The sequence below is a fragment of the Branchiostoma lanceolatum genome, chromosome 5, assembly GCF_035083965.1.
Source record: "Branchiostoma lanceolatum isolate klBraLanc5 chromosome 5, klBraLanc5.hap2, whole genome shotgun sequence".
NCBI classification, from domain to species: Eukaryota; Metazoa; Chordata; class Leptocardii; order Amphioxiformes; family Branchiostomatidae; genus Branchiostoma; species Branchiostoma lanceolatum.
In genome coordinates, this window is record NC_089726.1 from 1,410,798 (window position 1) to 1,438,041 (window position 27,244).

General features: G+C 41.6%; 2 protein-coding genes and 1 long non-coding RNA gene across 5 annotated transcripts in view; 2 read left to right on the plus strand and 1 right to left on the minus strand.

Annotated features, from left to right (window-relative positions):
• Window positions 1-5,946: 5,946 nt before the first annotated feature.
• Window positions 5,947-11,389, minus strand: LOC136434346 (vacuolar fusion protein MON1 homolog A-like). 2 transcript variants are annotated; one of them, XM_066427127.1, is made up of 6 exons: window positions 11,278-11,389; window positions 9,630-10,198; window positions 8,609-9,139; window positions 7,752-8,029; window positions 6,934-7,055; window positions 5,947-6,265 (listed from the first exon to the last, which is right to left on the minus strand). In XM_066427127.1, the coding sequence occupies exons 2-6, from the start codon at window positions 10,178-10,180 to the stop codon at window positions 6,125-6,127; spliced, it is 1,623 nt and encodes a 540-aa protein (XP_066283224.1). In that variant the 5' UTR covers window positions 10,181-10,198; window positions 11,278-11,389; the 3' UTR covers window positions 5,947-6,124. The 2 variants fall into 2 exon arrangements, with proteins under 2 accessions (XP_066283224.1, XP_066283225.1); XM_066427128.1 differs by lacking the exons at window positions 9,630-10,198; window positions 11,278-11,389 and adding an exon at window positions 9,501-9,562.
• A 230-nt stretch (window positions 11,390-11,619) lies between these two features.
• The window catches only part of LOC136434342 (tyrosine-protein phosphatase non-receptor type 12-like), a 29,871-nt gene continuing 14,246 nt past the window's right edge, over window positions 11,620-27,244 (plus strand). For both annotated transcript variants that reach the window (XM_066427119.1, XM_066427120.1), the window contains exons 1-5: window positions 11,620-12,034; window positions 21,534-21,642; window positions 22,057-22,133; window positions 26,381-26,476; window positions 27,136-27,174. In XM_066427119.1, the coding sequence (XP_066283216.1) occupies window positions 11,924-12,034; window positions 21,534-21,642; window positions 22,057-22,133; window positions 26,381-26,476; window positions 27,136-27,174 (432 nt within the window). In that variant the 5' untranslated portion in view covers window positions 11,620-11,923. The remainder of the gene's footprint in view (window positions 12,035-21,533; window positions 21,643-22,056; window positions 22,134-26,380; window positions 26,477-27,135; window positions 27,175-27,244) is intronic.
• LOC136434359 (uncharacterized) lies at window positions 22,525-25,467 on the plus strand. Its single transcript, XR_010755734.1, has 2 exons — window positions 22,525-23,188; window positions 23,637-25,467. It is a non-coding gene; the product is annotated as an uncharacterized lncRNA (long non-coding RNA).

The window sequence follows — 27,244 nt, forward strand, 5'->3', positions numbered from 1 at the left end:
ACTTTCCATCATCGTGGACGCGTTGAAATACGACCTGGACAACGATCGAAACCTGACTGCGGCCCTGGAGCAGCGACTTTACCAGATGAGAAAGACGCCAGGCAAGTAGGAATGACGTCAAAATTATCAAACTCAAAGGAAGAACCTATTTTTGTACTACTTTACAATGAGTGTGAATCATGATGTTTGAATGTAGTCTGTAATGATTTGTAATTGCACATCATCAGGGTCACCTGGACCTCCGGGAGAAAGGGGAGCCATGGGGCCAGCTGGCCCTCTGTCTGCCGGGCCTCCTGGACCTCCTGGAGAAAAGGGAGACACGGGGCCAGTTGGCCCTACGTCTGCCGGGCCTCCTGGGCCCCCGGGAGAAAAGGGAGCCATGGGGCCAGCTGGCCCCGTGTCTGCGGGGCCTACTGGGCCTCCGGGAGAAAAGGGAGCCAGGGGGTCAGCTTGCCCTGTGGGGAAGGACGGCCCGCCCGGACCAGTTGGGCTCCGAGGGCTAACGGGACCCGTCGGGCCGCCAGGTCCTACAGGAATGTCCAAGCGTCCAAGCCCTACCGGACGAGAAGGTGAGGCACACATTCCGTTTCGTGTATTTGTAATTATTACCTTTGCCAGGAAGATTGTGTTTTCGGTGCCGTCTGTGAGTGCATGTCACCTACTTTGTGAGTAGACATCATAACTCTACAAGCTGTGGATGGATCTGTATGATCAAGGTTTAATTAGGTTTTTGATTTTTAACCTCCTTGGTGTGATAAGTTGGAAGGGAGCTGCAAAAACGAAAATGGGCCTCCTAGCGGCTTTCTACTTTACTGCAGCGGGGCTTCCAGTTTGGGTATTTCATGTTCTGGACATGCTATGGTTGTAAGTTTTGAGTGGTAAATAGGTCTTGTGGCAAGTAGTACATGAGGTAGGCTCGGGCCCACAAGTTGCGTTTTTGCAGTGGACCTTTCTGTTGAAATTGAAACTTTGGAAGAGGATAACTGAAGTAGAGGTTGATGAATTTTCACCTATGTTTGTCATGTATGTGATGAAAAACATTATGACAGTTTTGAATGGAAGACAAGCAACAAATTGTCAATGCGGGCTCCTTTCTACATTTCCTGCAAATCTTTCTTACAGAATCTTGTCCTGGCGGTTACACAACGTGGCGTAGAATCTGCTACAAGGCCTTCAGCTCACGTAAAACCTTCAGCGATGCGGCCGCGACCTGCCGTGAAGATGGCGGCACCCTCGCCATGCCCCGAGACGCTGAGACCAGCGCCTTCCTGACCGCCCTCTGCAAGTTCGTGATCTCTGGTAGATATGCAGGCTATTCATCCTTCTGGATCGGCCTGCACGATCGGCGCCAAGAAGGAAGCTTTGAGAGGATGGATGGCTCTGCACTGGGCACGTACACCCCATGGGCTACGGGAGAACCGGCTGGCCATGGTGATTGCGTTTATTACAGTTACCTGACAGGCATGTGGTACAGCCGGCCATGTGACTACAGTCTTGGGTTCATCTGTCAAGTCTCTCCACGACCAGGTACGTCATGCAAACCTACCTGTAATCATTCTGATAACCATGCTAAAGTAAGATCTAACAGAGCATTAAACCACCTTAAGATCTAACAAAGCCACCAATGCTGTTGCCATACTGGAAAGCATGTCGAACTGAGGCATGCCTCTATTCCGTCTAAACTCTTTCATCTTTCCCAGGACGTCGCTACAGGACTGGCTGGGCTCTCGCCTGACCCCCCGCAGGAAAACTCGCCGACTCACCTGAAAAGCTGAAGTCAAGTCGATTGATGGTCAAAAGGCAAAGTAGAATATTTCTTGATGTTCTGATGTATTTGGCAGTAAAAAAAGTCATCTGTTTTTATCTTAGCCAACCATAGAATTTGATGTTAATGTATTTATTCACTAACCTTATTATTCACGAGCCTGGTATTTTTGTAGTCTGGTATTCAAACCTATTATAGCGGCCGATTATATGCTTAAACATTTATATGCTTAGAGGACGAAGAGGCCCGTCAGCTGTAATAGGGTTGGATACCTGGCTAGTATTTCTGTTTTGAGTGGGCGGTTTGATCTTAGCCAGGCGTAGATGTTTACGTATTTCTCCACCTTACCATATCTTTCAACAGAATGATAATTCTTTAGTGATTTAGGGACGAAGATGTGGAATCTACAACAAGGCCTTTGGCGATATGCTGTCGCAAACTGTCAAGATGGCGCGCTACTAGTCATTTCCGCCTCGTTAAACGTCGTTGCCAATTGAAACGGTTGATGCCAATTGAAACGGCCTATGCCAATTGAAACGGTCGATGCCATAAACTTTTTAAAAGTGTATTAGCACGCACCGTGAACACCGCGCTGTTTCGTGGTTTAGAGGATTAGGATTTTGGCGACGCCTCACAGGCGAGCCTAAAGGTATAGAATTGTGTGCAGTCTGCAAGAATTCTAGGAATCGTACAGGTGTGTCCAGAGGAATTTCTAGTCCATAGGAATGTTTGTCAGAAGAACAAGGGATAGAAAGAGGGCCATGCAGTCCCCCTGGGACATTCGTCATAGAAAAGTAGGACAGGCAGTCGCATGTGTATGTGTCACACAGTACAGGTACTCATCAGCCCTTTTCGTTAGAAATCCCGTATGAACAAGACCAACTATCAGTGCACTAAGCAGGGTACAGTAAAAATGAAAACAACCACCGTTGCCATGGCAATGTCTTTTTTCATTGCCAGTCTTGTTAAGATTATCCTTTTTGACCCGGGTTTGAACCCGAGCTGGTACACTTTCTTGTTTTTTTTTAAAATTTAATACAGAAAATGCGCAGCAGAAACACAGACAAGCAATAAACAAGTAACTAGACTGAAACACTTGAAAGATGGATTCATTTTTATTTGCATTTGGCTAAAGGCTGTACAGCATTTCTTAATAATAAATATCATTTTATTGTATATGAACACATCACTTACCATATCATTGCATTGTATACAACTTCAGACATATACAATTCATCTATCGTTACAGTAATATTACAGCTCATTTTCTTATACTCTTAGTTTTACAAACTTTCTTTTCTGCACCAATATGGTACAATCTCATTGTGTGTAACAAAGATGAAAATAAAAGTTTGTTGTAATTTTACAGTATGTCTTTTTTATCATAATATCATTACACCACTAGATCTAGTATATATTAAAACCAGCACACCAGTGCTGTGTACCCTTAGGGTTGAGAAAAGGTGAGTTTGTCTTAGAAGAGTCCTTGGAAGAAACAGGCATATATAAGATGACAAGATGTTGTGAAGATAGGGATGTGTACCGGTACCCAGTACCGGTACATTGCTGTGAAAATTATTTAGGTAAAGGTCCATAATATCAGAACATCAATATACCAGTACTGCACCTGAACTGACTTATACTCAAGTGTACAAGAAACAGACGAGCTTGGAGACAGATGTCCATCTTCCTTGCTACTTTGTCCCCCCAACGACCCGGAGGTCAAGGGTACATGTAGGTAGGTAGGTAGTTGGGTATATAACACTTTGACTTATTTTGTTACTAAAAACGTGTTCTTCCCACCACAAAGATGAAAATTTAGCCCTAGAAAAATATACAAATAATGTATGGTTGTTTGAAATCAGTACCCTGACGAAAAATGCTCCTAGTGGCCGGCCTGTCCTGTAACTGCCATCCCCCTTTGGGGTCAGTAACCTCAGGCCAAGAGCTTGTGTAAACACAGGCTATTGAAATCAGCAAGATTATTTGAGAGCTTCTTGAAATTCAAAAGCATCCATTGGGTTCTCTGCATAAGATACCAGAAGTTTAAATAAACATTCTGTTTATTAACGCCTCTGTCATCATTGAAGACCACAGGTGACTTTGTCAAATTGTTCAGGTACAGGTCTGAATCAGAACCTAAACCTCTGCACCGGTACCTGCACCTGTACTTGTACTGATGGTTTGTTTAGGTACACATCCCCATGCAAATAGATTTCTATAGAGCAGCTTTGGCATCTCAATCAGTTCTTGAAACAACATCACAACTTCCTGTATTTCTGTTCTTGAAATGGGACTTTGATGCTGATGAAATGATGCAGTCCGATGCAACAACTAGGGAGGGTTTAAGTTTAAGGCAAAACAATACTGTACTTTTACCTTAGTCTGTAATTACACATAAGAGGAGGATAAAATTGGAGAATGACTGACACAATACATACAAATAAACAATGCCATTTCTCAAATGTACAAAAACCCCTACACACATAAGAAGTAGATTTCCCATAGAACATGCTAACCATATGCCAACAGGTGAAAAAATTTGTGTAATTTTTCTCTTGAACAAAGCTAGGATCTCGGACATATAAAACACTGCATTTAGTATTGTATATGATGTTTTATAATGTGTGAATGCACAACACCAGCATTCACTGCCTGGTGCTGCAGATTGTATTGTGTTATTGCAATTCAAATAAAGTCAAAACACTGCAATGTGACGAATTCATTTTGGTAAATTTGGTGGCAACACAAGGTATAAATACATGTATGTATGTGAAAGGTTAACATGGAGCGATAACATTTTCTCTAGACAAAAGTTATCGCCTCAAATCTACATCTGAAAGATTCGGCTTGGTTTCAATCAAGTCAAGACTTAGTACCCCTAAATCTACATACTTTATGAGATAAAGGCACCGTAATATAAGAATGGGGGCAGCATGGTTCTAACCAAGTTTGGGAAACTTGCACATTGACTAAAAAGATGGTTTTGTGGTTTCAAGATGAAAAGAAAAACACGTGACCAGTTACTAGTTTTCAAAGCATACGGACGGATTTATCAAGCTAGCAAGTTTTTATTTTTATTTTGGAGAAATTCGGTGCTTGGTGTCTGAGGTAAAAATGCTATGCTTCTTCTTCACAAAATGTGTGTAAAAGCTTCAAAAGTTGAACAATTTTCGACCTGTATTTTTTGTATTGGTCTCCAAAAAGAGCCTGTATTGCACCTGTTGGAGGCAGCAGCTGTATGTAAGTAGTGAGAGACTTGATCAGTTAACAGCCCCAGAGTACATGTAGGTCTGTGCTTCTTAATGTCTTAATGCCAGGGTTCCATTTCCAAACCAGTGCCCGGCCAGGCAGTTTGCAGGAATAAAATGTAAGATTTTCAAAATAAGATGTAAAAACAAGTGTCAATGAGCATAAATTGTGTACACTGTAAATGTACTAAAGTTTGTGTGGTTTTTATTTTGCGGTAGGGAGAAAATGGCGTGTTCGCGGTGGTTCTAAGTTCATGTTTGAAACAATAGTAGTGCTATAGCTGTAGGTGAGCAAAAAGTTTCGCGGTTGTTGTAAGTTCAGCCTGAAGAGTTCATCGCGAAAACCGCGAACATAAAACCACCGCGAACATTTCTGCACGAAGTCTTATACTATTAATTTTTTGTTCCTGCTAACAAGCCCAGCTGGAACCCAGTTTGAAAAAAGCAACCCTGGCATTAGTAGATGTCTACGGTCAAACCTGTCTATAAGGACCACTCAAGGGATTTAAAGAAAATGGCCACTGTAGACAGGTGGCTACTATAGGATGAAGACTGCTCAGTAAGGGTATAAGATAAGGATTGAAATCTAGCCTGGAGTTCATCCTATTCTAGCTTCAATTCGCTCCTTTGATCACTTCCAGGCAGAATAGTCTAATGCCCAACCAGAAACAATTGGCATATTCTGTTAAAATATAGGTTTTCTTATAGGTTCAAAGTCACACGGTTTTGGTATGGGCATGATAATGGGGTCTAAACAGGCATCTCAAGTTTGACTTGGGTCACACTGACACTGCTTTTGAGAAATAGCCTGGGTGGCAGCCTTTTCAGCTTCACTCCACTCTCTCAGTATAGCCGTAAGCAGAGTAGAGAGCAAAGTAACGCTGTAAAGGCTGGCACCCAGGCCATCTGTCCAGTGATAAATATCTGAAATAACACAGGACATGGGGACAAAACATTTAAATAGGAATGCGGCCAGACTTTCCTGCTAGGAAGCAATTGTGGAGCGAACGGGAGTTAGAAAAGGATGGATTTCAGGCTATTAAAAGCCCTCAGTAAGTGTACGAGTTGAAGATATAGATTCCTTAGCAGATTTGAGAATGAAGGGTACTCAGTAAGTATAGGAGTTTAGGATGAATAGTCGGTCCTCCTCTTTCTTGATCCAGCGCAGCAGTTTGTTGATTGCGTTGATGGCGGCTGGTTTGGTGACCAGCGGGCCGAACGTCGCGTAAAGCTCAAAACCTGAGGTGATCTGGAAGCAAAGATAAATCTATGTGTTAAACCAATTCATTTGTTAGTCACTGAAAGACAGAGGATGCTGTCTGAAACATCTGACAGTTTAAAAAAAACTCCTTCACATGCAGTATGTTCAGTGAGTCTGTAAAAACTGTACATAGCATCTGTCTTCTCTACCACGGCTTAACGTACCTTTCCAGTAGCATGCATGTTGGGTGAGCGACACAGCCGGAATAAAACTCACAGTTTCTAGTTCCAGTGGCGGGGCTCCTAACTACTGGACTACACATGCTACCAAAAGCATTCAAACTTTTTGACTAGCGCCGCGTACCTAAACCACGGTCCTGAACAGGACTTGTAAAAATGTTTAGGTTAGAAGAGACCTTTTCATGATCCAAGTCCAGACTTCTGTTGCGTATATTCTCCTTTTTGTTCTAATCCAAACCATCTAAAACCTTCCATAGATTGTGAAATTTGTGCTGTATGAAGATGAAAACATTGCTGTTTCATGTGTATTACTGAGCTTACATGTAAAATTTATGCCAACTTGAAATTTTACACCTAACTAAAAAAAAGCATTTCTAGCACACTATTATAGTATTAGTCTGGACCTAAACCTGGACCTCTGGACTTGAATCCGGACCTGAACCTGAACATGAGTTTACTACGTTTGCCTGTACGTACCCATCCCAGCATGGTCTCCTTGGACCCCACGTGGAAAAGAATCTTCAGGGGCCGGGCGGAGTTGTGGACCCTGTGGTGCAGATATTGGTACATCCCAAACAGCCGATGCCTCTCGCCCTCCTCTGTTGCATGGGGAAGAGGAAAGAATCTGTTTGTTTGCTTTTTAAAAATTAAGAAAAGTTTGCTGGTTAAGCAAAACATCTCTTCAAGATATCATTCGTATCTACTTATCTAATGATTTTCTCAATGCCAAAAGAAACAATCATTCCCTCAGCATACACATGTACATAAAAGTGCCCTAAGCTATATATGACTCCTGTACATAAATATGCAGTCGATCACAAGGACCATTCACTAGTATACTGTAAATCACTTTAATATAGCGGCAGGAAAATATAGCGGTTTCGGGAAAATGGAGTAGGTCGCGTCACTTAATTTTAGCGTTGTGGACGAGGCGCTAAATTTAAAACAGGTGTCTGTAATTCACAGACTGATGTGTTAAAAAATACATGAATACTAGTATTATCATTAAAATCTTCAAGGAAAAGTCGGCAGTTTACAGACGAAAGGCGCGAGAAAACATGAATAAAATGATAGGCACGCCAAGCGCTGGCGTTGTACAGTTAACAACCAAAGAACGTACCGGCGCGTAGTTACTCAACTTCAAGAGGGAGGGGGGCAGAACTTCAGAAGAGTGATCAAAATATAACGTGATGAAAATAAAGCGGTTGAACAGCAACCGCTAAAGCCGCTATAATAAAATCCCCGTTAAAAAATCATGATTTACAGTAGCGTGCCTCAGTCTATAGTGTACTGACCTGTATAGGGTGCCTCTAGTTCCGAGCTTGTGTACTGCGCCGTGGACTTGGACTTGTACATGAAGTGTCTGAGGTCCGGGATTCCGATCTGCGCGACCTTGTACGACCCCTTGCCTAGCGACTCTCGGACGGCCTGCAGGCAGCCATACTTGTTCAGGCGCGTGACGATCTTCTGTCGTGCCTCTGAAAGCTCGAAGAACACGTCCCTGTCGGCGGAAAGCAGCAGCAGGCAGGCGGAACACTCCTCGTCCAGGTAGGACACGTGTGCGTGCAGGTACCTGGAATGTATGATTAATAGTTAAAGTTTAATTTAAAATCCTCCCACACCATAAGGTGTATAGGGCGGTGCCCATCCCCGTTTCGTAGCCCTGGGTCACACTGTGGTGCAATCACTGCAGCAGGGGGCAAGTCCACCATAATGTCTTTGGTATAACTCAATGCGCCCTCTTATCCAGGCATGTCCTACCTGGGTGCGACTCGGGCCTTCTGGCTCCTCATATAGATTGTACCAGATGTGGTAAATGACAGAAGTGTATACAACTACACCATAGGGACATGCCCTCCAAATGTATGATACAGGTGTTTATACAGGTAAGATATGTTACATACTTGCAATACAGGCTATTAGCTAGCAGGGGTCAGGGCGTCTTCTGGACACCCTACACTAAGAAAACAAAGAAATAAGACGCTCTCTTTTTGCAGGGGATGCCTAAAGGACACTATATTTCCCTGGCAATTACAATCATACACATGTACATGTGCTCCCCCCACACACTGCCCATTGTTACTTTTTCTTTTCAAGCCCTTTAGACATGTTAGAGTTGCATTGATAGGTTTTTAAAAAAAGGAACACATACCCGTTAGAGTTGAACTTTGGCAGACAGATGGGGGTCCAGGACTCGGCGGACTGGAAGGAGGTGGAGGCGTCCACCAGGTTGAAGACGAGGTGAAGGTCCGCGGGGTGGAGGCTGTGCTCCTTCATCCTCACCACGGTAACCAGCTGATTGTCGCGCCCCACCAGGATGGCGAACACCAGGTCCTTCGCCTTCGCCTGCGCGATGCTCTGTCCGATAATGTCGCGCACCGAGCTGGCCAACGGCAGGCACCGCACCGCGCTCAGCAGAAACATGGGGTCCCTGTCCATGAGGTTGATGAGGTTGTCTAAGAACTTCTCCGTCCCCGTCAGGAGTCTCCTCAGGTCGTAGTTCCGCTTCCTCTCGAAGATCTTACTGAGCTGGCTGAAGGTCAAGACGCTGATGACCTGGTTGTAGACATAGGTGAGGTGCAGGAGTAGCTGCTGGGTTGACTCAGCGCTGTGGGACACGCACACCAGCATCACAGGGGGTCTGTTTAGGAACACAAACTTGTGGCTGCCCGCGATCATGAACCTGGGGAAAAACATGATGTTTGTAATGAATTATATCTAAAACTGATCAGGAGATGAGAAATTGTACTCACCTAATGTTGTCATGACGTTGTCCTGTGCAAACGAGACCAGCGCCTGCATCACGTCCACGGTGGTGACCAGTTTGTCCTCATTGCCGTGCCCTAAGTAGATTGGTTTCCCCACTGGGATTTGAACCCTAAACCCTCAGGCCCATAGATTTAACAGTAGACCATACACTCACCTGATGTTGTCGTCATTGTCCTGTACGAATGAGACGAGTGCCTGCATCACCCCCATGGTGGTGACCAGGGATTCGAACCCTGAACCCTCTGGTCCATAGACCTACCATACAGCACACTCACCTGATGTTGTCGTTGTTGTCCTGTACGAACGAGACCAGCGCCTGCATCACCCCCATGGTGGTGACCAGGGATTCGAACCCTGAACCCCCTGGTCCATAGATCTACCAGTAGACCACACAGTACACTCACCTGATGTTGTCGTTGTTGTCCTGTACAAACGACACCAGGGCCTGCATGACCCCCATGGTGGTCACCAGTTTGTCCTCATTGCCGTGCCGCGTGTAGATCGGTTTCCCCGCCTCACTCAGAATAAAGACGTGTTTCTGCCGCTGCCGCCACTCCGGGCTGTAACACTCCTCCTCCACATGCTGCGGTCGGTCCCTGTTGCTCAGCACACTGTTCGAACGTTCCTTTGTTTCCATGGAAACCTCCTCCTTCGGCGTCTCCCTTCCCTCGTCGCTCGGCGTCGTGCTTCTGGTATCATCGATGCTCAGTTCTGTCACGGACTGCGAAATTTCATTTTCCGTTTTGTCTGTTTTTTCGTTTTCCCCGCCGACTTTCCCGCGCTGGTACTGCTCGTCGATCGCGACGTTGATGTCCTCGTACGACTCAGCGGCGATGAGCATGTGATCCTCGCTGGCGCCTGGAGCGCTGTCCTCAAGGTCATCTGGTGTGACCTCCAGGACTTCCGCAGAAGGGAGCGGCTGCGCCGGGAGGGTGGCTTCTGTCATGGCGGCCATCTTTAAGGCAGGCAGTCACTGCAACGGCACAGAAGCAAGCAAGCAATCAGAGATGGAAGACTCTCAGGCAGACAGTAAGTACACTTTGGCAGAACATATGTATACATAGAGTCTAGACTGTAATTCAGGCACACACAGAGATGGCTGACTTCAGTCCCTCAGTCACTGCAACGGCACAGAGAAACAAGCAAGCTATCAGAGATGCAGACTCTCAGACAGACAGTAAGTTACTTCGGCAGGACATACGTATACATAGAGTCTGGACTGTACTTCAGACACTCAGACACACAGAGATAGCTGACTTCAGTCCCTCAGACAGTGAGCACACTCTAGCAGAACATAGAGAAACTGCATCTTAAGAAGCACAAACAGAGATAGACACATTCAGACATGAAAAAACAAACAATACATGTACTTCATTACGTTGGGAAGTACATTTGTATAAATAACTGGCCTTCTCACATTATTGTGTTCACACACAGACACACGAACGTTCATGCTGAAAGCATTTGACAATGAAAAAACATAATCTCCATTTCTCATGGTAGCAAGATGATACCAAGGACCTTGATGATACTAATTTGTAGAAAATTGGCTACGTGGATACCAGATTAATCAGACTTTTTATTTTCAGAGTTTTGAGAGTAGAGTATACGTAGAATCTTTGGTCGGATAGAAAAATAGATGTCCTGTAGTACCCGCAGTACATACAGATCTTCACTCACAATCTGCCTACAGCTCTCCCAGTGCTACTACTGCTAGTGGTGACTCAACTTTGTTTTAAAAATCATGACTGGTTGTTTACGCTGCTATAACTTTTTCTGGGAGTGAATTCCAGTATTTCAGTTTTACACCGAGAACCTTTGACCCAATACTGGAGTCATGTGACGGGGGTCAAGGTGAAGTGATAATTCATTAGCTTTTTTTTTCAAGTTAAAAAATCTGATGTAAAGCAAAAGGCGGGGCTTAGAAGAAAGATCACGAGAGAAGGCACCGGTCTGACCGGAACTAGGGTAGATTTTTATCATCTAACACTTGGATAATCTGACAAAATAACACAAAAATAGCATGACTTGTGTATGTAGGATCGTACAAACCTGTTGGAATCGTAATCGTTTGGCGTGGGACGGTTTAAAACCTACAAAATGGGAGAAATTTGCGGTGAGAGTAGCGAACTCGACATGTTAGGCCGCCATGTTGGATCCTTCCCGTGATCCAATCTCATCAGGACGTACCATTAGTAAAACGGGGCAATATATTTGTCATTACAAAGCCATATAAAAATGTTTTATCTTTATCATAAACTAGATATAACGTTTTTAGTATATTCATAATTGTGTTTCGTCTGGTTTATTCAAAACAGTCTATTCATTTATGAATCTCTGGTCTAAGACTTTACAAAACCCTCCTATATCAATGTGGACTTTACCGATCTTCCAAAACCGGAAACGGAGGCGTGACTTCCTGTGAAAACTTTGGTACTGAGAAGGGAGAAAGTCCGGACTTGTGGGGAAGTTTCCTTCTTCAGAAACTATTTTCTGCCGCCGTGGTATCTTTGTAAACAACTCTACTGTCGTGAAAGGATTGTCGCTAACGTTTTTCGCCGTTGGATTACGTAGAAGCGGACTGTCCGGATGTGTTTATGCAGTTGTAGTCGGCGGCGGAAAGGCGGTACTACATGGCCGAGGGTCGAGGCATGATCATCAGAACGAGTATTTCAAGTAGACTGAGATCGTAGCAAAAATGCAGTCAAAGGAACAACAACAACAACACCTCCGAGCCTTCGTCCGGACGGTGGAGGACTTGGAGAAGACCAACACGGACGGGGTGGACGGATTCGCGCGGGAATTTGCGGTAAGGTCTCGCCCGATTTCTCTCTGTCAATTTTTTTCAGGTCCCGATTTCCTGTTGGCACCACTTCCGTGTCTCCCGGAGTGGCTGTCGGCCGCCCGTGCGGAGAGCGGCCTCGCTATGTTTGGGCAAAACTACTTTCAATTTCTCGCTAGGAGGAAGAGCTTTCTCTAAAATATAACTGTATTCATCTATACAACAGTTTTTCGACACTATTTGACAGCGCCCGTCGTACTGTTTTTAGTAGATGTCTACGTTTTACTTTGATATCATCACCTTTTTTTCTGATGATAACAATCGGTTTACTGACTGACAAACCTTTAGCGAACGACAGCAAATCATCAGGAAATAGAACATTGTGGCTGTCGGCATATAAGGTCAGACAGAAACGCCGACAGAAGGGACGACATGTTTTTATAAGGGTGACAAAGACAGCAGCCTGACAGCAGGTTGTTCAATGGTGCGTGGAGACTTCCCATGGAGGCGGCACGTCCTGCTGATAGTCAGGCCTGGAGAATGACAGATGGGAACGGACAGACATGTTCTTTTATCTGTTTGGGGTAGAGGAAAGGGTCAGGGTACAAAAAAAAAAACAATGACAAAGAAAGTAGAAACTCTACTCTAGAAAGCCTGACAAAAACGCCTAAAAACACGTCAAAAACCGGCCGGAACCCCTCCTCTGCTTGGACAGTACAGGGGGTGACTATCACCTAGTTCTAAATTCTAATGGATGGGGATACTGTAACTTCGGTTATTTTCATATGCATGGGGACTTTAATTTTGCAGTAGGAGGTCTAGAGGAAATGAAGTTGTTATGGTGTTTGAAGTTTGTTGTTGAACTTGAAACAATTTTGTAGCACTGAAGAAATTATACAAAAACGCATCTGTTATATTGATTTCGCAGGGAGAGTTCACTGCATAACTGCGAAAATAAAAGTACTGTATATATTTGAAGATTGACAGTGTTAGAAGAAAAAAAATATATACATGTTTTGCAATGAGCCACTCAGACATTACCGAAAGAAATCAGTAGGTCTGAAAAAAACAAAATGCTTCTTATTTGAAGTAAGTCTATTTTTGTTATTGATGGCTGAAAAATTGTTGATCTATTGTAATTTGTGTTGTTAAGTTTTAACTTTGAGCTTTTGTTTATGTGACAGTGTGTCACGTGAATAATAAGTCACACAATTTTACAAAACAAAATCATGTTTTGCATTAAGTTGAAGTTGGCCAACTGTCTGTAGAACCCGAGTGGCATTGAATGGCCGAGTGTTTACGTCTAGGCTAGCAGACGCGAGATTTAATTTAAAGGTTACGGGTATGATTCCTGGTACTACTAGTGTACTACTACTAGTACTACATGTACTGTCAGTCACTCTATACAGACTAGGACATATAAATACTCCACAGATAAAAGTTACAAAACAAAAATTGCATTAACAAACTACTAGTATAGATGTTTGGTTTTTGCGAAAGGCACCTTTTGAAGTCTTTATTCATGCCAGGGTTCACTCTCCCAGAGTAGTAAGGCCAGGATAGTTTTACCATTGCTATTGGAACTTGACATGGAGGAAGTTTGTAGCTATTGTCCATCTCTTTGACCCACATGTCTCATGTGTATCCCAAGCCTGTCTTTCTTGAGTGGAGAAGGGTCAGGGGTGATCCTGACAGACTAGTAATGCCACATAGTTTGACCATAGCTGTATGAGGAAGTGGGTAGTACATGGTCAGGCACCCCTGTGACCCATGTGTCACTGTAACTCTGCCTTATGGAGTTGTAAAGGGTCACGAGTGACCCTTGCAGACCAGGGACACTGCATAGTTTGACCATTGCTGTATGAGGAAGTGGGTAGTACATGGCCAGGCACCCCTGTGACCCATGTGTCACTGTAACTCTGCCTTATAGAGTTGTAAAGGGTCACGAGTGTCCCAGACAGACCATGCAGTGACACTGCATAGTTTCACCATTGCTGAAATGTGTAGTACTTCTGACATATGTATCGCTAACTCTAGCCTTATACAAAGTCGTAAAGGGTCACAGACACGGACTGACACACAGACATCTATGTCACATAGCTTCATTGTGTTGTCCTTTTTGGAACATGATCAGGCTTACTAGTACTGTAAATTCATTTCTTTTCATGGTAGAATGGGAAAGGATGTTTTGGTGGTGTTTTTTCAAAAGTTTGCAGTTGAAACAGTTTTGCAGTACAGTAATAATAGTGCATTGGAACTAATCTCCAAGCAGATCTATAGGTTGCCAAGACCATATCAAACTGGCAGAAGAAGTGTGTTTTGATTGCTATACAGGCTCCTTCTTCCAGTTGGATATGGTCTTTGCAATCCATTGGGCCTGCTTGGAGGCTACATTGGAAGTTCACATTCGCCAGGTTCTTCCCCCATGTACGTATACATGTGTCATTTTGGTACAATCCACATATGAGGTTGACCAGGGATGGATGCAGGGCGGTTGTCACGCACGACTGTACTAGTACATGTACAGTAGAACTAGAAGTTTATTTGTATGTACATCATAAACAAGTCACAGTCAAGGGGTGCAAAGCAGAAGCAGAACTCTTGAAAGGCTTTTGTGACGAAAGAAGGTCAAAAATAAAGAAAGCGGGAAGTGTTGCAAACAAAAGAGAGTAGGGACAGGTATGTGTAATGAGGGTACCATTTAAAACTAATTACGTCAGTCTTCTGATCAAGGACAGATAAAAACAACAAAAACATTTCTGAATCAGCTAACAGGGCTGGAAATTCAAGTCCTTCCCACAGCAGATGGTGCAGAGGGCGGCGCCCATCTCTGTTTCAATAGCCCTTGGGCCACACAACTTTGTAGGGGGCTACAATGTAGTTCGCTGGCAGTGATGTGTGTTTAAGTACTACCAGACTCTTTCCCAAATGCTTCAAGTGCTCAACAGAGAAAGCAGTAATGCAGTATGTACCATTTTTAAATTCTAAAATGGTATGACTTGGCCAGGGATCAAACTCACGACCTGCCCTGTGCAATTTGAGCACTCAACCAACAAGGACAGATAACAAAAATAGCCTGCACTTGGTGAAAACATAGATGAAACTTGTTTAAGAAATGTGATATCAACCATTGAGAGTAAGGGGTATCCCCCATATTATACGATGGCCAAAACCTCACTCAACTAAAAAAAAACCTATCAGTTGCCAATTCCTAGGCGAGTCCCAATTCATAATTAGGCTTTTGGCTAGTTTGTTGGCCAAAATTTAGCCAAAAAGATATAACATAAAACTAAATCAAATTGAAGACAGCATATCTGTGTACCTTTTTGTGACCGGGAACCAAGTAACAGATTTGATATCGCCCCTTCCTTTTATTATGAAAGAAGCCAGGATGTGCCATATGGCTGTCTGGCGCTCCACAGTTAATGAATAAGGCTTTCTTGTGGTTGAACAATTGTCTGGTCACTTTATTAACAAGTCTTGTTATGCATAAGTCACGAAATGAAATTGGAAAATGAAAACAACTAAGCCTTAGCACAGGAACTAGCTGGTAAGAAAAATGTCACCACTTGTGACTCCTGGCTCATACAATTATTCATTAACTCATTTTTTATTTTGTCTGAGAAACAATATGTTTGGTTGGAGTGGCCTCATATTATAACTATTTCACCTCATTAAACCACAAAAGGACCATCTGTCCAATAATTTGATTTATTTAATTGATAACCTTTATTGTACATTCATGCCCTGTTGCGGGCTAAGTACAGGCATATAGATACAAAATACATGCATGTGGTAACGTTCATATAATGGATTTCTAATACTAATCTAAAACAATGATTATAAAACTACTCTAATTCATAGGTTTTACTGTGCCATGTTTTCCCTTTACCAAATTACTCCATAGGTGGGCACATGTTGTACATGTAGGTAACTAGTTTATGTACAGGACCAGTTAATGGTACAAAATGTTCAACCTTAACTTAAAAGTTACATGTAACGTTAACTCTAATGCTTAATTATAAGCTCCAACGGTAGATTATGACAAGAGGATTTGATTGGGCTGAAAGTCCGGCCAGTTTCCTGGTAATATGAAGTGGGCTCAGGCTGTTAAACCATGAGTGATAAGCAGGGCTGATGTTTGAGTAGTGAGATATGATCGTGGCAACCTTTGATCAGTGGTACAATGTACACAATCGTCATACACATACATGTATGTACCTTTACCTGTATGTACATGTACCTTTACCTTTGCCTGTATGTGTACGTGTTTGTCTACACAATCATGTATATCTTTTTTTTTTTGTAAAAAAAAACTCAAAGTGAGATATGATAGAAGCAATCTTTGATCATTGGTACATTGATCTTTGTAGAAAAAACTGTAGATTTGTCTATCTTATAAAGTATTTATTACTGCAAAGTGGAAAAGTGCGTTTCCAAAGTTATCTAGGAGTCACAATGTGTGAAGCCCTGTATTTCAAGCCTTAAGTTTAACTTTATTGACGTAACGTTTCACAATTGTTGTATAAAGAAAAGCTCTCCCTCTCTGCCTCGAGCTCTCCTTTTCTTTATCTCTCTCATGGGCTTGAAACAAGACTGAAACTTAAAGACTTCCACGAAAATTTCAAGAGCAACAAAATTAGCTCATGAAAATAAAGTCCTTTGCAGAAATAGAAGATTATCAGAAGCCTGCCGACTCATGAGAGCTCCCCAAGATAACAGGGTATAGCAGCTGTCATGATGGTGTCCCACTCACTGTGTTGGTTTAGGGAGAGCCTAAGGCCATGTCCAATTTTTCTCTACAGGCCACAGTAATTCCATTCACTGGTTCTGGGCTTTGAGGGTTTAAGAAAAAAAGGAATACTATTTAGCTGGGACAACAACAAGTCCGAGGCGAAAGTCTCTACCTGTCCTCAGTACACAGAGTAAAAGATAGATTACAAAATTTTCTCCCAGCCCTCTGTTTTTAACTTGGCCTCTTGCTTCATCCTTAATTTGAATATCAGGGAACCAAGGTTTAAAAAAAGAGGGAATATGGAACTGAAAGACCAGCATGAAAACAGTCTGAGGGGAAAGTCTGTACCTTGGTGAGTGAGAATACTTGTAATGAGCATTTTCCCATTCCTCTGTTTTCTGGCTTGCTTTATTTTTATATTTTAAGACTATAGTAGTCTCTGAGTCGCAGAACCAAGAAAATAGATAAGCGTGGCCACGACATGTCTTTAAATAACCGGTTATCCAGAGATATGCCGAGCACGCCCGCCTCTCACCACAACCCTCGCCTTCCCATGTCATAAACATTACTGAGACTGGAGGTGACAGGTTGTCAGCAGGTGCAGGGGTCGGGTCAGGTCAGGTCGGGTCACAGCTTGACCTCTTCCCATGCAGTTGATTTCCCTGCTGAGACAATTTACTATCAAAATTAGCCATAACAATTTATCAGTTTGTGACTCGAAGGTTCATTGATTTCTAAAGTCATGAACTGGAAGACACACATGGAAATGGAAGATTTGTACCTTAAGCTTGGCCAGAGTGTCTGTCTCTAAGATACATGTGAGATGTTAAATGGAGGACTCATGTTTTAGGGGAGCTACGTACACCTCGAGCATGTAAAAGAGCCCACCACTGACTTATCGAAAAGAGTAGGGGTCCTTCTTGGTGTGTGGATCATATAAATCTGTCCGGATATGCAATTTGTACTCTTCAGTACAAACCTGGTGTGTTAATTGCTATGATTAGTATGAGGCGGTTTATATTTATACCTCAGGTATGCAATACAAAAAAATACAATATCAAACAATTGCCCTGGAGTTTATACTAATCTAGTGTTAACAGGACCATCTACATGATTGTAATACTGTCTGTTGTACATACTGATGTGGTTCTGCCCTATTAGTAACTTGATATTATGTGATTAGCCCAACACGTTTTCGTTGCCATGGTGTACATGGTAATGTACATTTATATGTCAGAGTGGTATAGTAAAGATGACTTCCAAATATCAGAGCTTCAGAAGAAATTAAACCTGTCTAGCTGATGCAGTTGAAAATGTTAGAAGAAGTTTGGACTGAATCTTTGAATAGATACAAATGTTTATGATTCAAATCTCTTTATAATTACAACTACATGTATATATATAACTATAAATAATAATGAAGAGCTGAAGGTACTTTCAACAACAGATTAGAAGTTGATACTTTATTTATTTACTTCTGTCATTCCGTATGTAACCAGGGTAGCCCATTACTCAGGTCACAGTGACCCGTCTGCTTTACAGTGGCATACTAATCCAATTAATTAGATTTCTTAGGATTTCAAAGAAGTTCCCAAATTGAAAGTCACCATTGTTAAAGGTTGCTACTATTAGGTGTGATGCTGTTAAGCCCCACTTGAAAAGTCAGGCCCCAGCAGCTAAGTCTGGCACTGTTATGGAGGTCAATCTAGACAGCACATTAGGGGGTGTGTGCACTCTGAGTGATTAGGAATTATGACTGTATAAACTATAAAGTACATCGCTTCAAACTTGAGTGGTGAGTCTTTCAATTGAAAGTTTCAGTGTCTTTTTTTCCGTGCTTTTTTTTTGGAAAAAAGGAAAACATTCAATTTGTCTGTTGCTAGTTGCTGCCATACATGACATGATGAAGCAACAACTATGATTCTGCCTGACAGGTGAAACATGAAAACATCTCTGGGTGTGTCCTCCTGAGTAGGTGGGTTTACTCGCGATGGTCTGCAGCTTAAGAGCGCGGTAAACCTACCCGGCCATGTATGATAAAACTGCACCGTCTTATGTAACTACTATGCTTGTGCCTCTGAAACATGAAAACATCTCTGATATCTGGGTGTGTCCTCCTGTGACCTGAGTAGGTGGGCGTGTTGTTTAGTTGGTTCCTGGCCTTGAGGCGCTCCCGCCGCCCAACGTGACGATTGTTCGCTGTTGCATTTCTACAGAACCGGCCTGAGGCGACGATTACACGGGCACTGCTGAAATGTTAACAATGCAGCGTGACGTTTGTAAAACAGACTTGCAGAAATGTTTACGGTGGTTTTGTGTTCGCGGTTTTCGCGGCAAGCTCTTTGCTGTGAACTTAAAACCACCAGGAACATTTTTTACCCTTGTTAACCCCCTTGTCTACTATATTGTCTTAAACGCGATCTTAAAACCACAGCAAACACTCCATTTTATCCCTAACGCAAAATTAAAGCAATGCAAACTTCAATGCATTTACAGTATTAGTCACAGAGAATGGATGTACAATTTAAGAGAAGACAATTAGAAAGCTCATGATTTTATAGATTTGTACAGAGAATCATGAAAATGTGTCATGTAATTGTTTTGCGCTCTATATTTGCTTCTTTTAGATTCTGTGCCCTTGAAAATGTCAACAATGCAAAGTGACGTCAGCCATGATGCAGTCAGTTGTCCTCAGTGGTGTAACTGAAATGTCCTTGAAAAGAAAGATCAATTTTAAGAAAGAAGACTTACTAGTACTATATAGCTAGTTAAGGAGGAAATGTAAAATACATGCAGTATTTATTTTTGTTGTATTTTCTACGAAGACTATTAATTTTGTTCTCTGCCTTTTCCCTCCAACCGTGTATTTTCCTCACCTTATTGCCAAATTTTTAATCGAAATTGCCTGACAACCGAAGAAAGAAATTGGTGTGGCCTTAAGGCTGAGATCTGGTGCAAACACTGTTCTTTTTCTAATTAAAGTAATTAGTTTGCTTTGGTAATTGTTTGTATGGCAAACAGGAACTTTTATTTCAATCAAGGCTGTGATAAGTTTTCCCTGTCCGTGTTTTAAAAAGAGTTACATAACAAATTGTCACGCCAGGATTGGACTTCAGAGCCACATGAGAAGCTGCCGAATCCAGAGTGCTACCATCATCTGAAAAGATGGAAGGATGCCTACTACATAACAAGAAGGCAGCACCAATGTGATTTCTTGGTTCTCACCCTGTCTTAGAGATAGGCTTTATTAAAAATTTGGCAGGAGGACAAAAAGCAAGATGAAGCCAGAGGGCTGGAGGTAAAACTAGAATCAATGTTGGCTACCTAAAGAAGAATCTGACAACATGCAGAATGCACTCCCGGAAACTGTGTGTAATTAAAGTACAGACTCTCCCTTCAGGCTATTTTCATGTTGACCTCAAAATTTTAATTTTCAAGTTCAGCATTATTTTTTCTACAAATTGTATTAAATTTTGTTGGTTCATTCAAACTTTTGTAACTTGCATAGTGGCACAAGTTTTCTTGTTGTCACATGTGGGGCTGCTACCAGTTGAGCTGTAACAGTGGGGGTTCAAGCGCCTCCAACTGACCAGTCTAACTTTAAGCCTAGTGGTTAAGGCTTTCACTGGTTCCCACACCGGCCTTGTGAGTAACGATCAGATCACACAGGGAATATCGTACTCGGAGACTCGGAATGAGTCTAGAAAGAAAAGGGGGAGTAGTGTAACAGTGGGGGTTCAAGCGCCTCCAACTGACCAGTCAAACTGGTCACAACCTTTTAGCCTATTGGTTAAGGCATGCGTGCCTGCTATCTCTGGGCTTCCGGTTTTGGCGTGGGTTCGAATCTCGGTTGGGATCACTAAGTCTTGTTTTCTACTCGCTCCTTTGATTTGTTTCAGAGCTGCAGGGACACTGTCGCATAATACATGTATATCAGAACCAACAAAGGGACAGGGGCATTTCTACAAGATATATTATTAGAACCAACAAATTGTATTTGTGAAGCTTGAATATCAGTTCCCCCCCCCCCCACCCCTCAAAACTTTTGAAGTCAGGATTTGTGGCTGACCTCACTTCCCCTGCCTCTCTGCTCTCTGCCAGCCCATATATGGGCTCCCAGTTATCCACAGGCCCACCCAACGAGCTGTGGGTAGAAATGTTAAAGGTTTGATGCTATCAGTGAACACCACTTTTAGCTTCAGAGAGCCAATTTCATCAGCTCAGTTTGTCTGTAAATTAACCTCAGCTTGTGTTGGGGATATGGTTTCAGTGTGATTACTTATGATACAGTAATAGAGACTCTGTTACAACCAGTTTCTTTAGCTGGGTTTAGCAGTTGATGCCAAGAGTATTCTCATGTTGCCATTTGCTTGACATGCACATTTATATCTGACAATTTGTTATAAAGAAATCCTCTACTAAGCTCCAGATGTACGTTCTGAAATATTTTGTAGCCAATTAGAGTTTTTGTTACGAAGGAGATCAGTTATTTTTACAAAGTTTTTTTCCTACTTGTTATACCCAAAAACTAAATCATCAGACAATGACTGAGTATACAATGTCATTACATGTATAATAGATTTTTTTAATACTGTGCATTTTCAGGCCAACAAGACTTCAAAATGTACATGTACATTGTGATGCTTGTTGATTTGTTTTGCCCTTTGGATCGATGTTGATCACATGTCATTTACCAATGAAAATCATGAGATAGAATAAAAGCAACATGTGATACATTGTTTATTTGTTATTTTGAGCTGTGTCTCAATGTTTTCTCCTGTGTTTCTACAGAAACTGAAGCAGCAGTCGATGCAGTACAAGTTAGACAAGACCTACTCCACCGCTCACGGAGAGAAGGAGTGCAACAGGAGGAAAAACAGATACAAGGACATCCTGCCGTGTAAGGAAAATTACATTATTTTTTAAAATTATCTTTATATATTACCTTCACCGGGAACGTTATGTTTTTCATTTTTTGTCCAATCTTCCACTCATCCACTCATCCATTATTCCATTCATTCATTCATTCATTCATTCATTCATTCATTCATTCATTCATTGTATGTCATGGTCATGATGTATTTTACAAGTTGTAAGGATTTGTTTGCTCATTCATTCATCCTTTTGTTCAGTCATTCATTTATTCTGTCATCACATAGTAAGTACTGTAATTATGATATATTTCAGATATGCTGTAATGGCTGTAGAGGTATTTGACCCTCCAGATTTCTTTAGGGCTTATATGTAACCACAAAGTGACCAGTACTAGTGTTAGAATATGAAAAAGCTGATGATGAATTGTTCTGATTTGCAGTTGACTACACCAGGGTTCAGCTGTCAGAGGTCAAAGGTACACCGGGGTCGGATTACATCAATGGCAACTTTCTTAAGGTTGGTGATGTAATCTTCCTGTTTTATCAATAGATCAACAAAAACTAGGAACTACGAGCAAGAAAGAAGAAATGTATATATACAGGAAATAAATGAATATATATTTTATATGATTGTATGTCAAACTTACCAAAGACACTATGCAGAAATAAGTCAAGAGAACAAGACTTAGTAAAGAATATATTATGAAGTACAGTCAAACCCGGCTGGCCAACCACCTGATGCAGCCAACCACCTCAAGCCATATCCCTCCAATTTTACATAATGAACAAGCAATGTATAAGCAGGGATCTCCCCAGAAAAACAGAGCAGGATGGGGGGAGGGTGCCAAGCACACGGTGTGTGTCGCGAGGGGGGAGGTCTGGAGGGGGATGCGGGGAGCAGCTATTACTAGGGGGGCCAATCCCCATGACACACAGCGTAGAAAAGTCCAAAATGCAGCATTCCTTCCAGAAAAAATGCCATATCTGCTTTAAAGTACATTATTTCCGGCTGAAAATTCATACAATTGCTGCCAATAAGGTTATCTCTAAGATATCATTAAAACTTTCTGCTAAAATCAAAACTTCCTGAGATTTTTCACATGTTTCTTGAGCCAACACCTTACCGTAGCGCTGGAATGAGGTCAGTGCGCGAAAGTGCTGTCAACAAGTTGCGCGCTATGTTTTTCAAAGCTGTTTCCTGGTGTGTTCCACATGTTCCAGTCACCAAAATCACATGAAAAATGTAGCAGAACATTCGGGGCTACAGATTACTGGTGGTGTTTTTTCAGATTTACAATTTCGTGACTTAAATATTGGAAAATATAGTTTTCAAAATTATGAAAATAAGTAATAATCATCGATTGTTCAAAATAAACCGCTTGCAACATGTTGTCTAACTATTTTTCTACTTAGAAAAACATGTTTTGTATGATTTCATCATTTGGAACACCCCCGGATTTTCCTTGATAAAAGTGGTAGTTTCCAACATGGCCGCCGGCATTCCTCACACGAGGCTGGTAGCCTTTTCCCCTGACGAACTAAGGTTTCTGGTGGAGCAGGAAAAGATTCCCGGTAAGTCTCTACAAGAAAATATTGATATAACCTTGCTATAACCTTCCTAAAGGTCTATAGAGAAGATTATTGAATGATTTAATTGAAAAGAAATCTAAATGAATTGTCAATAAGTTTTCGATTATGTAAGATCATGTAAGGGTGGGGAGGGCAGTCTGAGTGAATTTAGTTTAGGGTTTACATACAACCTGATGCACAGGTTCATGTATCCATTGAACACTTCAACTCCTACAGCAACAGGTAACAATATGTGCTGCTGTTGCTTTGATTTTCTGTTTCTTATAAATCTTTTTTGGTGGTGGAACAATAATGATGTATGCTTCTGTTCAAGGAGGTTTAATTTAAACCTCCTTGTTCTGTGGTAAACAAATTGAAGTAAAATTAAACTGTTTAATGTGTTCTTTAATAATAATCTGACAGGTATTTTTTTGGCTACTTTTTATTCCAGATAGCTTGCATTCTTGCAATAAGTATTTGATTCTGAGCATCCGTGTTGTGAGGGACATCATCAACTACATTCAAAATTCTGAGTTCCCAATCTCAAGAAAGTTGCCAGCCGTCTTAACTTGCATTGACCCGAGATTAAAAGACTCCTAGCAACTGACATGTGGTCAAATCAAGCGACAGATGATGACATATGCCAAAAGGGCAAAGAATGATGAAGCAGTGTGGGACAAGACTCTGCCATGTCTTCAAATCAACGACATTAAGCATGTCAGAGAGAGCTGTAGCCAGCATGGCATTGACAGGACCGTCTTAGATGGCCGTGCAAGTCTTTCAGCTATTCCTGTGATTGATAACAGGATTGTACTGGAGCTGCGTGCTTACAGAATGACAACATGGCAGCACATGGGAAACTATGGCAACATGGCTGCAAAACCTTGGGGAGAACAAAGTGAACCCTGAGGAGGTCTGTGGAAGCCCTACATCAGAGAAGAGCAGAATTAGGCAAGAACAAGTTTCTGATACACAATAGCCATATCTACAAGGATGTAGACCAGCTGCTGGAAGAAAAGTACATCTGCCCACAGACGATGGCATCCCATGATGGTCAAGCTATAGCAAGACAGAAGAGCCCTTCCAAAAAAGCTTTGAAGAAAATGTTGCGTGGAACCGAAGCAAGGGAGAGATCACTCAGAGCTGAACTTGCAGAAGAAAGACAGGTTTCAGATGGAGTGCGAGGCTCTGAAGGAGCACATTGTTAATCTGAGAGCAGAGATTGAAGACCTCTGTGCTAACTTGCAAGAGGCAGAAGAAGACAAAAGTCACCAAAATGAAGACATTGAGTCACTGGCCTCAGAGTTAGTGAGAACAGAAGAAGTGAGACAGAATGATCACAAGCAGCTGCTTGATTTACAGAAGAAGCTGAAATAGGCCGTTGATAGGGAAACAACAAATGATGAAGAAATCATTGAAGACAAACATGAGGGAACTGTCCAAGAAAGAAAGTGCTCTAGCAGTGGAAAGCAACAAGAGAGCAAGGGTAGAGAGTGAGAAGGATACTGCATAGGCCTTGCCAACAAGAGAGAAAGAACTGAAATCAATGCTCAAAAGGCAAAGTCTTACCATAGGAGCAGAGCTCAAGAAATGAGTGAGAAACTCCCAACAATAAAAATGTGTTATGTTCTGTGTTGGAAGCTGCTAAATCAAGCAAATGGAACTGAGGACTGAAAATTTGTTATGTTCTGTGTTCCACTAATTAAGAAGTCAATCTGTTGCAAACTGAGTGACATTTTTCTTGAAAATCATAGTTACCATTCAATATGTGATTCGTATTACAGTTTATAGTCATTTACCATATATCTAATCCATTAAGTTTTGTCATGATTACAAGAGCTGCTATAGGACATTTGATTCATTTGAAGTTAATCTTTATGCTGCATTACTTTTTTTAGGTGAAAGATTTATGAATATGAGTTACATCAAGAAACTAAAGATAGTCTATGTCGTAGAAGTGATTTGTAAATAATCATGCCATAAATCTACATGCCATAAATCTATTCACAATTACTATTTATTTATTTGCATTGCAGCAGCAGTACAATTACAAGGAATGCCAGGATATTTGATCACAATAAAGACAAGAATGAGAATGTGAAATCATTTGTTATTTGTTATTTCTTTTTATCTATCTGCAATCTGTACATATAGTTTGAAATTACATGAATTATGAAGGTAAAATACAGATTTTATCCGTAGGTGTTGAACATTGGTTAAAATATTGCGAGAGTAAGATAACTGTGCAATAAAAGCAAAAATAGCATTCAATTGAGAGTGAAGGGGAATAATGTAGTATAACAGACATGACGTATTACAGACACAATCAATATGAAACTTCCAAGGCTGGTGGGGACCCAGATCTGCACATTACTGGGAAGTTTGGGTGGTAAATGGAATGTTTTGTACATAATGAACCACAGAAAAAAAATTAAGCGTACCATGAGCTACCTAAGTGGTTCAAATATATGACATTTTGTTACATGTTTTTTCTACAAAAATAGTGAAAAAATAATATTTCAAAAATTCATAATCCTGGAAGGAAAGATGCTAGATCAAAATCTTAAGCTGTTTTATGATCCTTGTGACATGCTCTATCCACCTACAAAATTTGAAGGAAAAATATTGAGTTTGAAATTTTCACCTGTCCCACCTACTATTACATTTTGCCTTTTCCAGATACAAACGGAAGTGATTTCCTGCAACTTCAGCTTTGCATCTTGTCTAATTGTTAATGAAATCTTGAGTTTTTAGCAAAATTGCAGGCTTGGCTGGGGAAATAGTCAAAGAAATATCCTAACTTTAACAATCAACAGGATCATGAGGATGGAGCTGGGATTAGAACAGGATGGAGGAGCGCCACTGTACCATTCTTTAGGGAGATCTCTGATAAGTATATGACACGTGAAATGTTGATATGTTGGTCTATCCCATATGATTGTGCGTAATCAAACTCTTTTGTATGGACCTATTCGTCTGTATGTATGTATGTAGTAGACCTTACGAAAGTCGCTGTGCTTTTGTTGTGTCAATAAAGATCTCTCCATAATAATAGTGTCTGGAGCAATCACGCTCAGTCACCAACCATATTTCCTCAGTGGTTGCTGAGACCAAGTTTGAAAAATGATATTAAGACTGTTGGTGAAAGTTGGTGGACTTTAATGTTTGCTGATTTTGGCAAATTTTCCTACACAGGGAGCGACGGGAAAAAGAACGTACATCGCGTCTCAGGCGCCACTTCCCGCCACCGTGGTGGACTTCTGGAGAATGCTGTGGGAGTACAACGTCAAGGTCAGATACCCATATACAGTAGAACAAAACTTGAAATGCCAAATAACAGTAACTGTTACTCAAGCAATTAACTGGATATGATTTTGGAAACGGTCAGGCGTTTCAAGTAGCATCCACTACTTTTCGTCAGTGACACTGAGCAAGATTGTCGAACAGTAGGTTTTAACCATGAACTATGAATAGACTGAAGAAAAGTACCGGTAGTGGATGCTACTTGAAACATCTGACCATTTTCAAAATCATATCCAGTTGCTTGAGTAACTGTTATTTGGCATATCGTACTACATGTACCTGGCTGTCTAGCCTTCATCGACGTATTCACAGAAATTAGTTTTATGATGCGGTTATGACTTTTTCCCCCACCATTTGTGTGTGCCATTTGACAGAGTCTTGTCGCTCTTCTCACAGACAATAATGATGGACATACTCTCATCTTGACGGACAGAATTTGAATGTCTAATATAAGATATATAAAAGAATAGAGTCAATTTATGCATTTGCTGAGATTTATTTGGCTGGGAAAACTGTGAAACAGACCAGTGCATAAAACCCATATCAGGTTTATTACATATATGAGTAGGATGTACATTTTTGTATCTTATTACTAACATTAGAGTTTGTAAGGTATAAGAAATGTGACGATGATGTGTTGTTTGCAGGTTGTGATCATGGCCTGTAGGGAGGTGGAGCAGGGGAAGGTAAGGATGGCCACTCTTCTTTCATGCCTTTCAGTAAAGGACTCAAATATGCATGTTTGATTTGTTTGTT